The sequence below is a fragment of the Orycteropus afer genome, unplaced genomic scaffold (assembly GCF_000298275.1).
Source record: "Orycteropus afer afer isolate SDZICR_OR568_19922 unplaced genomic scaffold, OryAfe1.0 scaffold00419, whole genome shotgun sequence".
In the NCBI taxonomy this organism is placed as follows: domain Eukaryota; kingdom Metazoa; phylum Chordata; class Mammalia; order Tubulidentata; family Orycteropodidae; genus Orycteropus; species Orycteropus afer.
In genome coordinates this window covers 2782120-2798619 of record NW_006922006.1, presented here as the reverse complement: position 1 = coordinate 2798619, position 16500 = coordinate 2782120, and the positions used below count along the sequence as shown (strand labels likewise).

The 16500-nt window shown below is 39.1% G+C and overlaps 1 protein-coding gene and 1 pseudogene across 1 annotated transcript; one reads left to right on the top strand and one right to left on the bottom strand.

Moving 5' to 3' along the window:
* Positions 1 to 826: 826 nt before the first annotated feature.
* On the top strand, positions 827 to 1796 carry LOC103208240 (annotated as a pseudogene).
* A 2204-nt stretch (positions 1797 to 4000) lies between these two features.
* LOC103208239 (olfactory receptor 9G4-like) lies at positions 4001 to 4957 on the bottom strand. Its single transcript, XM_007953912.2, has one exon. It carries the CDS (start codon positions 4937 to 4939, stop codon positions 4001 to 4003), a length of 939 nt encoding a protein of 312 aa, XP_007952103.1. The 5' UTR covers positions 4940 to 4957.
* Positions 4958 to 16500: the final 11543 nt, after the last annotated feature.

The window sequence follows — 16500 nt, the reverse complement described above, 5'->3', positions numbered from 1 at the left end:
GGCAAAGGAGTAGAATTGATGCAATGGAAGACAGAATTAATGAGATTGAAGACAAACCCCTAAATACCTTTTTTGAAAAGTATCAATCAGAGAAAAGATCAAAACAAAATTGAGAAAGCCTAAGGTTCATGTGGAATGCCACCAAAAGGAATAACTTACATGTCATTGGAATTCCAGAACAGAAGAGACAAATTAAACCACTGAGAAAGTTGCCCAAGATTTGTTGGAAGAGAACTTCCTTGATATGATCAAAGATGAGAATATGTCAATTCAGGAAGTCCAACAAACTCCAAACAGGATAGACCCCAAAAGAAAATCAAGACATGTCATCATCAAACTCACCAAGACCAAAGACAAAGAAAGAATCCTGAAAGCAGCACAGAAAAAAATTTTAAAAAAAAGTTACTTACAGAGGACAACCAATAAGAATAAGTCAATATGAATAGATCCTATAGGTAGAATCAACATGATATGTGGAAGGATTGAATGTGAGATGTGTGAAATAAATATGATTCAAGATGTTTCCAAAGTTTTAGCATGAATAGCAGAGAAGGTTGACTTTCCATTAATTTAAAATAAATTTAAACATAATTTTACACATCTATGTAATCTCAATAGCATACAGGTCAAAACATTTGGTTGTTAACTAAAAGGTTGGCAGTCAAACCCTCCAGTCACTCCACAGGACAAAGATGAGGCAGTCTGCTCAGTACAGATTTACAGCCTTGGAAACCCTATGGGGCAGTTCTACTCTGTCCTGTAGGGGTCATGATCAATAGAATTGACTCAACAGCACCAGGTTTGGTTTATACTTCATTTGTGGGTGATGTGTCCTTTAACAAAGAAGAATGACAATCACACTGTGACTGAGTTCATCCTGGTAGACTTCACAACAGACCCTGTGATGAAGTTGATGTTATTTTGGGTATTCATTGGTGAGTACTCTGTGACCATAATGAGAAATACCACACTCATAGTGTTGATCTGTAATCACTCCAGACTCTACAAGCCCATGTATTTCTACATTGGTAACCTGTCATCCTGGTTCTCTAGTATTCCTCTCTCTACATCCCAAAAATCCTGGTGATCTATATCACTGAGGACAAAAGCATCTCCTCTGCCAACTGTGTAGCTCAGTTCTTCTCTGTCATGTAGTGAGAGTTACTTATTGGTCACCATGACTTATGACTACTATGTGATCATCTCCAACCCCTTGGTATATGCTTAAGTCATGTCAAAAAGACTATGCATTTATTTATTCCTGTACCAGAGGTTTTGTCAATGCAATAATACTCACCAGCAACACATTCACATTGGATTTTTGTGGTGACAGTGTCATTGATTTCTGTGATGTCCCACCTCTGGTGAAGTTGGCATGTGATGTGAAAGAGAGCTATCAAGCTGTGCTGTACTTCCTCCTGACCTCCAATGTCATCACCCCCACTGTGCTCATACTGGGCTCCTATCTCTCCATCATTGCCGCCATCTTGAAGATCCGTTCCACTCAGGGCCGCCTCAAAGCCTTCTCTTCCTGCTCCTTCCACTTGATCTCTGTCACCTTATACTATGGCTCCGTTCTCTGCATCTACTCTCATCCAAGCTCCAGCTATTCCCTTGACAGGGACAAAATGGTATCAACTTTTTATACTGTGGTCTTCCCCATGTTGAATCTCATGTTCTACAGTCTGAGGAATAAAGATGTGAAAGATGCTTTGAAAAAACACATCAAATTAACACAGCCAGAAGTCCAAATTGACATAAATGTATCAAATCACTGCCAAATGATAATGAGATAGTTCAGAAGGAAGGCTTGGGAACTAGCATTTGAAAAAAGGAATCTATTTTTTATTAAAAAAAAAAAAAAAATCATTGAGAAAGATTTATTTCTTTGTTTTAGATTCTTTGATTTGTTTTAATGATCATACTAGAATGATCATTAAAAGGGGTAGAATCTGACTCATGGTGATCCTATATGTAGCCCAGTGGAACTCCATAGGATTTTCGATGGCTATGACCTTTCCAGAGTCGAGACACCTATGGGTGAGACACTATCTACAATATTTTGGCTGCTGAGAACTTGACTGTTTGTGTGCCCACTATAGAATATAGATCCAATTTAATATTAATAAAGTTTTTAAAAAGATGTATCTTGATTTAGTGTGAAACAAAGAAGAATCAATTTATAAAGCCTGGTGGAACTCCTGAGATTATGGCCCCTACCTGCCCTTCAGGTCTGGAATTGAACCCACTCCTGTGGTATCCAGCCAAACAAAAGACAGGCATATGAGGTGAATATTTATATTAGGTAGATACACTCCTTAGAGAGATCAATCATGGGAGAAAAGAAGGTCTGTACATGCACAGGGAGATAGCTCAGGGGGCAGAAGTATATGGGAAGGAAGGACACAAGGAGGAGGTGGCTATGGGGAGGAAGTAGGGGGAAAGCTATTGCATTGTGGGACATTGTAGTCAACGTCAAAAGACAAAGCATATGTGAACTGCTGTATGCAAGATGAATTTGATCTGTAAACTTTCACTCAAATCACAATAAAATTTTAAAAAGAAGAAACAGTTTAACATTAATATTAGTTTATTTAAAAAAACAAGTAACATATTGGTTTAAAGCAAAACAAACAAAGCATGTGTTTTTTCTGAGATCCCAAAGGATTAATTGTTACATGGGTATCTCTCCTAAGATTGACCCACCTTTTTTTTCCCCCTACATGATAATTATTATGAAAATGTGAAGAAAATGTTATGTGGATATTTGAAATTTGTGGAATACACCTCAAATCCTTGTCAAATATACCCAGGGCTTTGATAGAAGAAATCAGAGAGCTAAGAATTTTGTGATGAAAATAGAGTGGGCCGTGATGCATTATAAAATAAGTACAAGTGAAAGGAAAGATTAGAAATGCTAAAACAATGCAAAGAGTGAACTGGCTCTAATTATATTTCCTAAAATTTTAATTTAGATGCATTTGGTAAAGATCCTCCTTCCAGCAATAGTTAAAATCTTTCAGCAGCAAAGGTCTAACTTCTGAGCTTCAAGCTTGTCATTTGTAAAATGTAACTAATCATTTTTACTTTGCAGTGGCCTAGAAAGGATTGAATAAAATACATACTAAATGTCTGATATTGAGCTATAAATTTCCCTCCTAGTAGAAGTTTTCTCCTAGAAGAAAACAAGGAGTCTAGAATATAGTGGAAGTTCCTTGGTCCCTTTTTTTTTTTTTTCTTTTTTTGCTGCTTGTGTTCATTTTGTTCTACTCCAGGCTGTTATTTTCTCTTAGTAAGGGCATATGGGTTTAAAGGGTGGTGTGACATGATGGACATACTGGGAGTACACACTATATGATGGAGAAATCATTCTGTTTAAGGTGACAGAGAATTCTAAAGGGACTTCTTTCTCCAAGGACTTAGAATCCTTTTCTGTTTTTTTTTGTTTTTGTTTTTGTTTTTGTTTTTAATGTAATGTAACAACTCCTAAGCACTTTGCCTCCTGTTTTTTTAACGTATAAGGCTCAAGTTTACAGAGGTATTTCCTATATAGTCATTACTTTATGAAGGAATTTGGAGAAAAGACTTCACTAACAATGTTTGCAAAATTTTGAGCAAACGTCCAGTAGTTGAGCAATTTCACACCTTCTCTTCACCCAATAGTTTGTTAGCCAAGCTTCAAAGTCACACAATATATACAAAATTTACTCAATTCATTTTTTCTCATTCCAAGACATCATCAAAAGGAAGAATTTTATAAAAAGCTTAGCAATGGCAAGAGGCAATGGTAAATCTTTCAGAACATCAAACAACCCAATATTATAGTTAAAATATTTTCCATAACAGCAACATAATAATGAAAATTAAATAATACTTAGCCTTTCCAAAAGTCCAACTTGTGGAATTTAATTGAAATAAAGCACTGTTTACAAACATATTTGTAAGCCAATTATTTGGAAAACACAATAAGAGTGCTCATTAAAAAGACAAATGATGACCTTCATCCTTGTGGTCGTACAGTCTGCATTGCCTTCCTGAAAGCCTCTTTGACATCTTTGTTCCTCACGCTGTAGATGAGAGGGTTGAGCAATGGGTTCACTATGGTGTAGAACATGGCAGCCACTTTGTCTCTCTCCAGAGAGTACGTGGAACTAGGTCTTGAATATATGAAGAGCAAGGATCCATAGAAGAGCATGACGGAGATCATGTGGGAAGCACAGGTAGAGAAGGCTTTGCGCCTTCCTGAGGCTGAGCGGATCCTCAGGATAGCCAGGAGGATGTGAGAATAGGAAAGCAGGATGGCAAGAATGCTGGAGAGGACCGTGAAGCTCACCAGACCCAGGAGCACTTTTTCATAGGCCTGTGTGTCAGTACAGGACATTTTTACCAATGGTAGCACATCACAGAAGAAGTGGTCAATGATATTGTCACCACAGAAATTCAGGCGGAAAGTGTTGGCAGTATGGGCTATGGCATTCAAGAGCCCTCCAATGTAGGAACCAGCAACAAGCCCAGTACACAGAGAGTTGGACATGAGACCTGAATAGAGTAAAGGCTTACAAACTGCCACGTATCGGTCATAAGACATGGCTGCTAGGAGATAGCATTCAGTGTAGGCTACAACACAGGAAAAGAAGAACTGGGCCCCACAGCCAGCCAATGAAATATGTTTATCTGCTGACACACAATTAACCAGGATTTTGGGAGTATACACAGAGGTGTACCAGAAATCTAAGAAAGCCAGATTGCCAATGAAAAAGTACATTGGTGTGTGCAGACGGGAATCAATCCGAATTAAGATAATCAGGGCCATGTTCCCTGACAGGGTTATCAAATAGATCATCAGAAATACTCCAAATAGAATCATCTGCAACTGGGGATCTGCTGAGAACCCCATCAAGATGAATTCAGTCAGGATGGTGCGATTTCCCACTTCCATATCCACAGAGGTGAAAGTCTGGTTAAGATTATGAGAAAAAATAGTCACTTAGGTATTCTTCTGATGTAAGAAGTAAAATTTAAGGCATTTCAGTAAAAACATTATTGAATTAGGGTTAATATCCCAGTAGCCAGTTGGTTTCCCTCTGGCTCCAATAGCTGTGAGAGCAACCTGAAACTAAGAGAAGATTGTGGATTATTTCAATGTCTAAACATTTACCTTTGGATTAATCCCTACTCAGTATTGTAACTAGAATGTAAACTCAGGCACGCTGGACTAAGTTCTACTGCTCTTGTTTGTTAGGGGGTGAGGCGTGAGTGTGCTGATTTTTAAATGCGGCCAATGATGTCCAGAGAAGACATGGCTTGATTCATGACACTGTGGAAAAAAAAAAAAAAAAAATCTTTGAGACCTGAAAAATATTCCATTTCTCTAATGATTAGTACATAATGGATCTATACTCATTATCCCATACAGATACTTTAGTCCTACGCTTGGGGATCTCCAAAAGCTGACTTAACCTGTCTTCCAAAAATTCTCTCTCACTATTTTTCTTTATTCATTCAGGTGTTCAACAGAACTAGAATACTCCCACCATCTAATTCCCCATAGTAATCTCATTCCTACTACAATCCTCACTGGTAAATATATACACTGTTATCACCCATTTGTAAATCCAAATTTTTTTTTCTGTATCTGCTTAAACTTATCTTGTCTGGAATGTGATTAATATATTTTTGATGTATCAAATGGTGTATTATGGTCACAATTTCAAGGATGTTCTAAATTTCCTCTGCTACATCATCACTTGTTTATACAAAGAATCATATCTAGGACTTATTAAACACATGTTAATACAATATATTTAGATAAAAATAAAAAAATCTAGGTGTAGCCATCACTATACTCCATGTTTTGTCTCTTAAGAGGGAAATAACTGATAAAATGTATTTTCTGGTCTACTGCTCAAAAAATCTTCCAGAAATAAGAATATTTTAATGAGACCCTCTGAAATTGAAAAGCATTGAGCTAGATGGCTATCCTTTGCAGGAGTAAAGAGAGAAAGAGAGAGAGCTGGTCCATAAGAAGAAAGAGCATATATCTGAGCCCTCACATGGAAGAGAGTCTGGAAGGTCAAGAAATGGAAAAAGGTTAAATAAAATGGGGTGGAAAAAGGTGCTAGTAAATGACATATAAGACTCATCAAATCACAAAGCTTATGGGAAGTCATATGAAGGATTTTGGACTTCAAACCAGCACAGATGGAAGCCAATGACATTAAGTAATATGATCAGATTTATATCCACAAAGTCCACTCTGGTTGCACAACACAGAATAGATTGAAGGGGAATAAAGATTTCCTGTTAACTGGAAACTTCTGAAATATTTATTCTATCACCTGAAGATAGGTCTTATGAAGCTAAAGGCAGAAAAGGGAGACATTAAAAAGTCCTGGATAGAATTCCTAGGGATTATATAAACTGACCTTATTCTTGTAGACAGGACTGACTAACAATCTCAGACTCCTTCCAAACAGGACTTTATATTTACATAGTAATTTATCCTAAAAGTTCTGGGGAAGTCTTAAAGACAAGATTCACTCAAAATATGTACTGATAATAAAAACACACCACCTCTATTTTTACACAAGTAAATACAAAGTCTTGGAAAAAATAGATAAATAAATTTGATAAAAAGTTTAGAGCATTCCATTAGAAGACTCAATGGTATATCAACATTCTCATTTTTGTGTACAATATAATTATATCATAATCACAGCATAGCAAATTACACAGTGTGGCTTTTCTAGCCATAAGTCTTTGTAAACTCCATGGTGGAATTTGCCATGAGTAACTGAGTAGCTCCTGATTGTTAAAGTTATCCACCTGAGGTATTTCTGTTGGGAGCAGCACAAAGTAATTTTTTTGGAAATTCGTTCTCTCTCAAGTATATAGAATTCTCATGTTGGGATTGGTTAGTTTGGCCACTCTGCCAGGTTCAAAAGGAGCCCTCCTAGAGGCCGAAAAAATCTCTTCACTGCCAGTTGAGAGACATGAGAGACATGCATTGCTGAGAGAGAGATGCGAGAGACACATGCTGCTGAGAGAGAGACTACTGGCTGTTAAGTGAGACAGCTGGCTGGGAGAGACTGGGTGCATTTCTGAACTTGAATTGTAGCCTTTTGCTTCCCTAATAAATCCCATAATCTGTAAATTCTGTGTGGCCACTGAAGCAAATTATCGAAACCCAGCAAAGAGGTGGTGGGTGCTGTGGGAGGAATGGTTGGTGTCAGGGCTGGTGAAAGGGCTGGAGGAGGCAGCATGTCTGGTCTCGCAGGAATAGGCCTGGGGCTACTGATGGTGATTCTGTCTTCCTCTTGTGGGGTTAAACGAGGTCAGAAGATGCGGCCTCCTTGCCCCCTTGGCAACAATCATCACATTAACTAGCACCAAGTAACAAACTTGGTAAACTAAGCAACAAACCAATAATCTATATTATATATTTACCCCTTCTCCCCTGTAAAAAAAAAAAAAGTGGCCACAATTCTTTCTACACACTGATGTTAAGAGTGGAGAATATTTCTGCGTCTCTATAATGTGAGTGGCCTGTGGCTAACTTTGGCCAATAGGATGCAGCATATGCAGTGCCCTATGCATTCCAAGCCTGGGTGTCAAGAGGCTTTGATACTTCTCTTTGGAATCCTGCCATCACCATGTAAATAATCCTAGATTAGCTTGCTGGATAATGAGACATCCACAAGGGTTATTGCTCTGAGATTGGGCAATCTACTTCCTTAGTGATTGTTGTTGTTGTTGTTATGTGCCATCTAGTCGGACCGACTCATAGCAACCCCTCCTATGGAAGTAGATTGCCCCATCTTCCTTCTGAGGAGTGGCTGGTGGGTTTGAACCTCCAGCCTTCTGATTAGCAGTCAAGTGCCTTAGGCACTGCACTATCAAGGGTTGCTATGAGTCGGATCCGATTCTGCAGCAGTGAGTAAATGAGTGAGTGAGTGATGTTGACATCTGTCAGGGAAGGGCTGTTCTCTAATAGCAACCTAGCCACCAGACATATGGGCAGGGTCATTCTAGATCACCAAGCACCAAATGAGCTAACAGCTGACCAAGAGCTAACTACTGAAACAAGAGTAGTTGAGAGCAGACAGGTCTGGTATAGACACAACTGCATAGTTTAAATGGCACCTGAGTTCAAATTTTCATTTCAGCACTTAGTAACTGTAATCTTGGGTATCTCTCCTAACAACCCCTCTGTTTCTTCACATCTAAAAAAGGTAAAAAAGAAACTTATGTAATAACATATATTAGTGATATATCGAGCAATCTACTTCCATAGTGATACTGCCTCGGAAACCTACGGAGGGGTCGCTATGAGTCGGGGCTGACTCGATGGCAAATAACAACAACAACAACCAGTAAAATGCGTAGCCCAGTATCTGACATCGAACATGTTTAACAAACAGCAGATACTTTTATTCTGAGTGAGTGGCATAACTCCTGACATTAATAAAAGCTCAGCTGGAGAAATAAAAATAAGGAAAACATTCTACAAACAATCATTATAAGCCAAAAGGGTAGTGTCATTCATAGTCTTCTAAAACTCATGAAGTTTAATATGTTGTCACCTATTCTTATGTAATTTGACAAAGGAGTGGCAGGCTTAGAAGTACAAAGTCCATAGGATTGAAGAGTTGTGATTGGACCCAGCCCAGGCACTATTACCTACATTATTTTAAGAATGTTACCTCTCTTCTTTGGAACACTATTCACCCATATGAAAAATTGGTTGATCCTTTTTTCATTGTCAACTTTCTGATTCCAATTTGTTAGCCTTTCTTGTAGAATGCATCATAAAGATAAGAATACACAATCACATCACGGAACCACATCACAGATGCAGCAACACAGTATACTAGAGCAGAATGCATCATAAAGATAAGAACACACAACCACATCACAGAACCACATCACAGATGCAGCAACACAATATACTAGGGCAGATTAAGAGTCTTTGTACACATCTTTCTTTGTGTGCATAGGACAGTATCACATTTGGTTGAAAAGAGGGATAGAGTGGACAACATCACTCCCGTTTTCACTTCAAAATTTTCATTTTTTCTTCTTTCACTAAAACTCAGAATTGTATTCTTGTATGTGTTCTCTAATGCCTGTATTCCTAAATTACTAATCTGCAAATAATTAGTGGCTCTTAATTTTCTGAAATCCTGGATCTGTTTGAGAACCTAACAAAAAACTGTGTTTCTTCCCCACCCTACCACCAAAAAACAAAACCAAAAAAAGTATATATGTGTAATCACACCACATTTTAAAGGATTCAGATACCCCCAAAATTCTAGCCATGGAGTTCCTGCTCATAATTCTCAATTAAAAATTTCACAACTAGAAGATGTTTACATTTCTTGTCATCATTAACATTTTATAATCGCACATGATCCTTTTAATAAAGGATAGCTCAAACTTAAAAACAAAACAAAACAAAAAAACATGCCATCAAAGCAACTCCTACTCATAGTCACCTTATGGGACAGAGTAGAACTGCCCAAAATGGTTTTCAGGGCTGTAAATCTTTATGGAAGCAGACTGCCCCATTTGTCTCTGGTGAAGTGCCTGGTGGATTCAAATTGCCAACCTTTTGGTTAGCAGCACAATGCTTTCTCTAATCACAATACCATCAGAGTTCATATATCAAATTTTGTTGTTGTTGTTGTTGTTATGTGCCGTTGAGTCAGACACAACTCATAGTGAACCCTTCTTGGGTTTCCGAGGCAGTATCACTATGGAAGTAGATTACCCCATCTTCCAAATTTAGCATGTTTGAAACTAAACTCCTAAAGGTCATTCATTCTCCATATCAGTTAATAAAATTCTTCTTTTCCAGTTCCTCAAGACAGAAATTCAGAGTTATCCTACTGTCATTCTCTCTTACCTCCTCTTCAATCTTCTGGGAAATTGTGGTGTACCTACCTTCAAAACATTTTCCGAATCTGACCATTTCTGACTGCCTCCACGACTACCACCCTAGTCTAAACCACTACTATCTTTTGCCAAGAGTATCACAATACCTTCCTGACTGATCTACACTCTTGTACCCTACAGCCTATTCTCAATACAGCAGCCAGTGTGGACCTTGAAAAAAAAAAAAAAGGCAAGTCAAGTCACTCCTGTACTTTAAGGTTCCCACTTTATTCTAAATTAAAGTCAAATCCATAAAATAACCTAAAAGTTCCCCAGAAACTGACCCTTCATTACCTATGTCTCATCATCTCCTAACTCTCACCACCTGGCTCCTGTTCTCAGAGTGGGCTCTCTCATTGTTTCTCACTGTTTCATGCCAAGCATGCCCCAGAATCAGATTTTTCCCAAGTTGATCAACAGGGCTTTATTCCAAGGTGTCTCTAGATGGGCTTAAATCATCCACCTTTCAATCAGCAGCTGAGCGTGTTAAACTTTGCGCCACCCAGTGACTATCCACGACAACAACCAGACTGAACTTCCAGTTCTAGATGAAGGCAGATATATCACTGGATGGAATCTATTTAGAAGGGAATGTGTGTGTGGGTACGTGTGGGTGTGGGTGGGTGTGTGCACATAGGTGTTCGGTGCACAGGTTCTTTGAAGATCAACCCGGACTCTCCAGCTTATTCCAATAGCAGCTGAGGTCACAGGCTGATCAAACCATTTAGCCGCCTCTGACCCAGGTCTTACCCTTGTTGACAAAGTTGATTCCTGGAAATGACACTTTCTCCTCTCTGGTGCTTTCACTTGCCTTAGTTACACACAATAAATGCATTTCCTCAACAGTCCTTTGGGACTTCTTCTACACAGCAGCTCAGAAATATTTACTTCAGTCCCTAAAGATTCAATTAGATCTCATTTGCAACTTAGAGACAATATTTTCATTAGGATATGATGAAATGAGCATTTCAGTGAAATTAAAAGTTAACTATTTTCTATATGATCTAAGCCAGAATATAAACACCAAAAATGTTTAATAATCAAAGTTATCCAAGTTATACTAATTAGATTTTCTAGAATATATCATATTGTCCATCATTTTGTTTCTTGTTTCTTTTGCCCTGGCAACCCTTCCACGTCTTTCTCCAGCGAAATACAACACATTCTTGAAAACAAATACAGCCTTTTTATGCTGCTACAACCTCATGTCTTATATGTAATAATACCATTACAATTAAGAAATGCATGCATCACAAGGAAATATTCTCTATTATTAATTATAAATTCACCATACATAAAATTGATCAAGAAAACAATTACAAACATTTATATAAACTTAATGGTTATTAGGGAGCTCTGGTAGCATAGTGGCTAAGGCACTTGGCTACTAACCAGAAGGCTGGTGGTTCAAACCCACCAGCCATTCCTCAGAAGGAAGATGGAGCAATCTACTTCCATAGTGATACTGCCTTGAAACCCAAGGAGGGGTGACTATGAGTCGGGTCTGACTCGACAGCACATAACAACAACAACAACAATGATTATTAAGAGCCCTGGTGGTACAGTGGGTAAAGCACTTGGTCCTTAACTGGAAGGCCAGTAGTTTGAAGAACCCACCAGCTGCTCCAGGGGAGAAATACGTGGCAGTGTGCTCCCATAACGCTTGACAACCATGGGAAACCTATAGGGCAGTTCTAGTCTGTTCTATGGGTCCCTGTGAATTGGAATCAAGTTGATGGTGACAGGTTTGGTTCGATTTTGGCTTAATGGTTATTAATCACTACTCCCAATAAAGATTTCCACTCTAATTATTCCTTTAGATTTAACACTTTTTGTGCTCTTCCTTCCTCTCTCTCTTTCTTGCTCTCTCTTTCTGTCTCTCCCTTCATCTCTGTTTCTGCCTCTCTCATATAGTTACTATATCTTTGTTGTTGATTCTTAAATTCTTGTTTGAAAAAAATCTTATTTGGTGGAAAGATCACAGTGACTCTAACTAAAGTGCTTGTTCTCATGTGTGCCTATAACCAATAAAATCTGTTATCTTTATATCAAGACAAGTCAAGAATTACAATGAGAAAAGTAAAAAAAAGAAGAAAAGTTACTCCTAGAGCTGTTTTCCAGCTGGTGTTTTTCTTACTATTTCCTAACTCACTTTCTCCAAACAAGTAGGATTAGGACCTCTGGAGTTGCAACTTACGGGTTTCCACCCTGCCTTTCTCACTCATGGACAACATGATTTGAAGGAAGACATTAAATCCACCTAATGTGAATAAAAGGAGCTCTGGTGGCATAGTAGTTAAAGCATTTGACTGCGAACCAAAAGGTTGGTGGTTCACACTCACCAGCTGTTCTGAATCTACCAGCTGCTCCAAAAAGAAAGATGAGACAGTCTGCTTCTGGAAAGATTTACAACTTTGGAAAAACAATGGGGATCACTATGAGTCAGATTTGACTCAATGGCAGTGAGCGAATTTAATCTGGATAATGATTCCATAATCAGGCGCATTATTCCCATGTACAGATTAAAACTATACACAGACAAATTATGAGCTTTTAAGTGGAAATAAAAATCAACTTTTTTTTTTTTAACTTTCTCAGAATCCCAACACTTTAATAGATTCTGTTCTGAGCTGACATACAGCAGTTTATCTAAAAGCTTGTATTAGTTACATTTGTGTGTCAGCTTGGCTGGGCCTGGTTGAGTGGCTGGGCAACTGGTGATAGTTTTCCCCCAGGTTGAGACTGGCAATCAACTCCATGGTGGGATCTACCACAAGCAGCTGAGGAGCTGCCTTTGGGATGTGGTCTGCTTCCTATATATAAGGAGAAGCTTTGGGAATGGTCTCTAGCCTATGGCACGCTTGGACCCTGCATGTAGCCATGTCATTGTTCAGCAGTCTGCCATGCTCTGTCGACCTTGGGACTTACAATGGACTTAAGTTAATGGCTGCCGTGTGGTTTGGTAACATCGGACTGTGCCCCTCTACTTGTCAATCTTGGGGCTTCTCAGCCTCAGCAGCCAGCATTTGTCTGAGTGGAGAAACACCTCTAGCTCCAGTGGGCCAGAAGCAGGAGGCAGAGCTGGACCCCAAGGTTGAGGGGCTTTCACCCAGCCCCTAGAGCCTGGCACTTTGAAATTGGACTTAAAGCCTCCAAACTGTAAGAGAATAAACTCCTTTTTGTTAAGGCCATCCCATTTGAGGTATATTATTGTCAGAGTGGCACTAGGTAACTAGAACAAAGCTCTAACCTCATTTATTGAAAAAATACATTGGAATTATTACATGACTTAAAATACAAATGCAAAATCGTATTTCTACATTACCCAATGTGTGTTTGTCGTTTGTCCTTCTTTAATTTATTTCTAAGAGTACAGGCTGATAATAATGATACGGAGATAATCTGTTAAAAATAGGCATTGCTTACCAAGTATTTTCACTTAAGAAAACTTTGCTCTGTCTAACAATTTCTTCAGGACCATCTTTGACATCTTTATTTCTTAAGCTGTAGATCTAGGGAGTTAACATTGGAATCACCACAGTGTAGAACACTGACACCACTTTACCCCATTACAGGGCATAGCTAGTGCTTGGCAGGGAGCAGATGAAGAGAATGGAGCCATGATAACACTCACTGTATGCCAGTCCAGCAGAGAAGAGCTGAGCCAGGCAGTCAGTAAAGGAGATGCTCTTGTCCTCAGAGATGCAGGTCACTAGGATCTTCGGGGTGTAGACAGAGGAATACCAGAGATCCAGGAATGACAGGTTCCCAATGAAGAAATACATGGGTGTGTGGAGTCGTGAATCACAGCAGATCAGAGAAATCAGGGTAATGTTCCCAAAAAGGTTGATGACATAAATGATGAGGAAGATGAAAAAGAGCCCTCTCTGTAAGTTCAGTTAGCTGTGAACCCTAAAAGGATGAACTCCTTCACTTTGGTAAAATTTTTCTCTCAATATTTATTTTTCACTTCAGTGATGCCTTTCATTTTGTGAAGGTTCCAAAAAGCCAAACTCATTGCCCTCGAGTTGGATCTGACTCATAGCAACCTTGAGTTTTTGAGGCGGTATCACTATAGAAGTAGATTCCCAATCTTCCTTCCTAGTAGTGGCTGGTGGGTTTGAACCACCAACCTTCTGGTTAGCACTCAAATGCCTTAGGTAATATGCCACCAGAGCTCCCTTGTGAAGGCCAGCTAATACAAAATAATCTAATCCCCAAACCAACTCCAACAGACCAATTCAAACTTCACCATGTCACAATATACTAAAGTTGAATGGCTAAGTAAGGACACCTCAGAATATCTTTAATTTTGTATATGTCATAGAATCTTCTGACTCGTGTGCTGAATTAGGGAACCAGTATGTCCTATATTATACATTAGTAAACTTTCTTTGTTTATTTATTTTATGGTTTGTTGAAAGATTACAGAGCACATTAGTTGTCTGTTCAATAATGCATACACATTTTGTTTCATGACATTAGTTGCAATCCCCTCAATGTACAGTACTCATCTTACTTCCTCCCTGGGTTCCCTATTTCCATTCCTCATTCTTTCCTGCCCCTTCCTGCCTTCTGAGATTTGTTTTCTGGAAAATGCTGCCTTTTTGTTCTCTTAGGTTGATTATTCTGAAGACTATGTTCCTCACAAGTGTTGTTCTTCACTTTATAAGCCTGCCTATTGTTTAGCTGAAAGCTGATCCCTAGGGGAGGGTTCAGTGCCAGGTCTGAAGGGTGTCTAAGGGTCATGGTATCAGGAGTTCCACCAGTCCCTATCAGACCAGGAAATATGCTCTTTTTTTATGATTTTGAATTTTGTTCTGAATTTTTCTCCCACTCTTTCCAAGACCTATTGTGTGTCCCAATCAGAGTGACCTGTAGTGGTGGCCAGACAGATCCTAAGTCTTCTGCCTCCAGCTTGCAGAGGCTGCGGTTCACGCGGTCACTTATCCCTTTGCATTGTTTGTTTCCTTGAGTCTTTGATTTTCTCCACTCTTCTTTGTGATGGACCAGAAGGGACAAATAGTTGCATCTTAGAGGGCCACTTTAGATCTTTTTAAGACCAAAGTAGGATGTAGAACTTTTCTTTGTGGAGTATGTTATGCCAGTTGACCTAAATGTCCCTAAACAGTATGATTCTAAGCCCCTAAGGACACTGACTCATTCTCTCAAAGTATTTGGTTATGGCTAAGAACTTTTCATAACTTTGCCTCCTATATGCTCACTATTGTTGTAGTTGTTGTTGTTATGTGTCATTGAGTCAGACCCAACTCATAGTGACCCTTCCTTGGGTTTCTGAGGCAGTATCACTATGGAAGTAGATTGCCCCATCTTCCTTACAAGGAGTGGTTGGTGGGTTTGAACCACCAGCCTTCTGGTTAGCAGTCAAGTGCCTTAGGTAATATATGGATATATTTGCAGCTCACACAAATATATATTTATAAATATCATTTGCTATCCTATATGTAGTTGTGAGTGTAGTCCCATTTACCTTCCCATATTTCTTGAGCTTGCATGTCTACCTGTGTATCCACTTGTAAACTACTGTTACTGCTATTATTGCAGGATTGAGTATGTAATAGTATTTACTAATATTTCCATTAACTCTTGTGTACCTTCCTTACTATAGATCTTTTTTTTACAAGCTGGGCAATTGCTGAGTTTGTTAACAAAGAACCCAATTTGGGAATTAAAATTACAAGAGACAATTCTCCTTTAGCTTCTCTTGTTTTTCTCTACAGTTCTTAAAGTATGAAATAAACATATGTGAATATACATATACATGAATTTGTATATCAAAGCTTTACTCTGAGACATAGGATACAGGTAAACATCATATGTTAAGAAGATGTGAAAAGCAAAAAGAAAAGCACTATATAAAATGGAAGCAGAGATAAACCTACTGCCAAAGGGGGAGGGAGACCACATCTTCTGACCTCCTCTAACCCCACAAGAGGAAGACAGCATCACCTTCAGCAGCCCAAGGCCTATTCCCGTGAGGCCAGACATGCTGCCTCCCTCCAGCCTTTCCACCAATCCTGACACCAAATGTTCCTCCTGTAGCACCCACCACCTCTCTGCTGAGTTAAATAATTCCCTGCAGTGGCCACACAGTACTCACAGATTGTGGGGTTTATTAGGGAAGCACCAGACTACAGTTCAAGTTCAAGAACAATACTCAGTCTCTCTCACCCCACCATCTCTCAGCCAACCATCTCTCTCAGTCTCTCTCCCAGCAGTGCATGTCTCTTGGTGTCTCTTTCTCAGCAGCATGTGTCTCTCAGGAGCGTGTTTCTCTCAGCAGCACATCTTTCTCAGCCAGCCATCAGAGAGACTTCTCCTGCTTCTAGGAGGCCTCCTTTTGAGCCTGGCAGTGTAGCCAAACTAACCAATCATACCATCAGAATTCTAAGCATCTAAGAAAGAGCGAACTTCCCAGAACATTGCTTTGTGCCACTCTCAACAGAAAAACCCAGGTGGATAACTTTAACAATCAGGAGCTCCTCAGTTGCTCACAGCAAATTCCACCATGGAGTTTACAAAGACTTATGGCTAGAAAAGCCATAC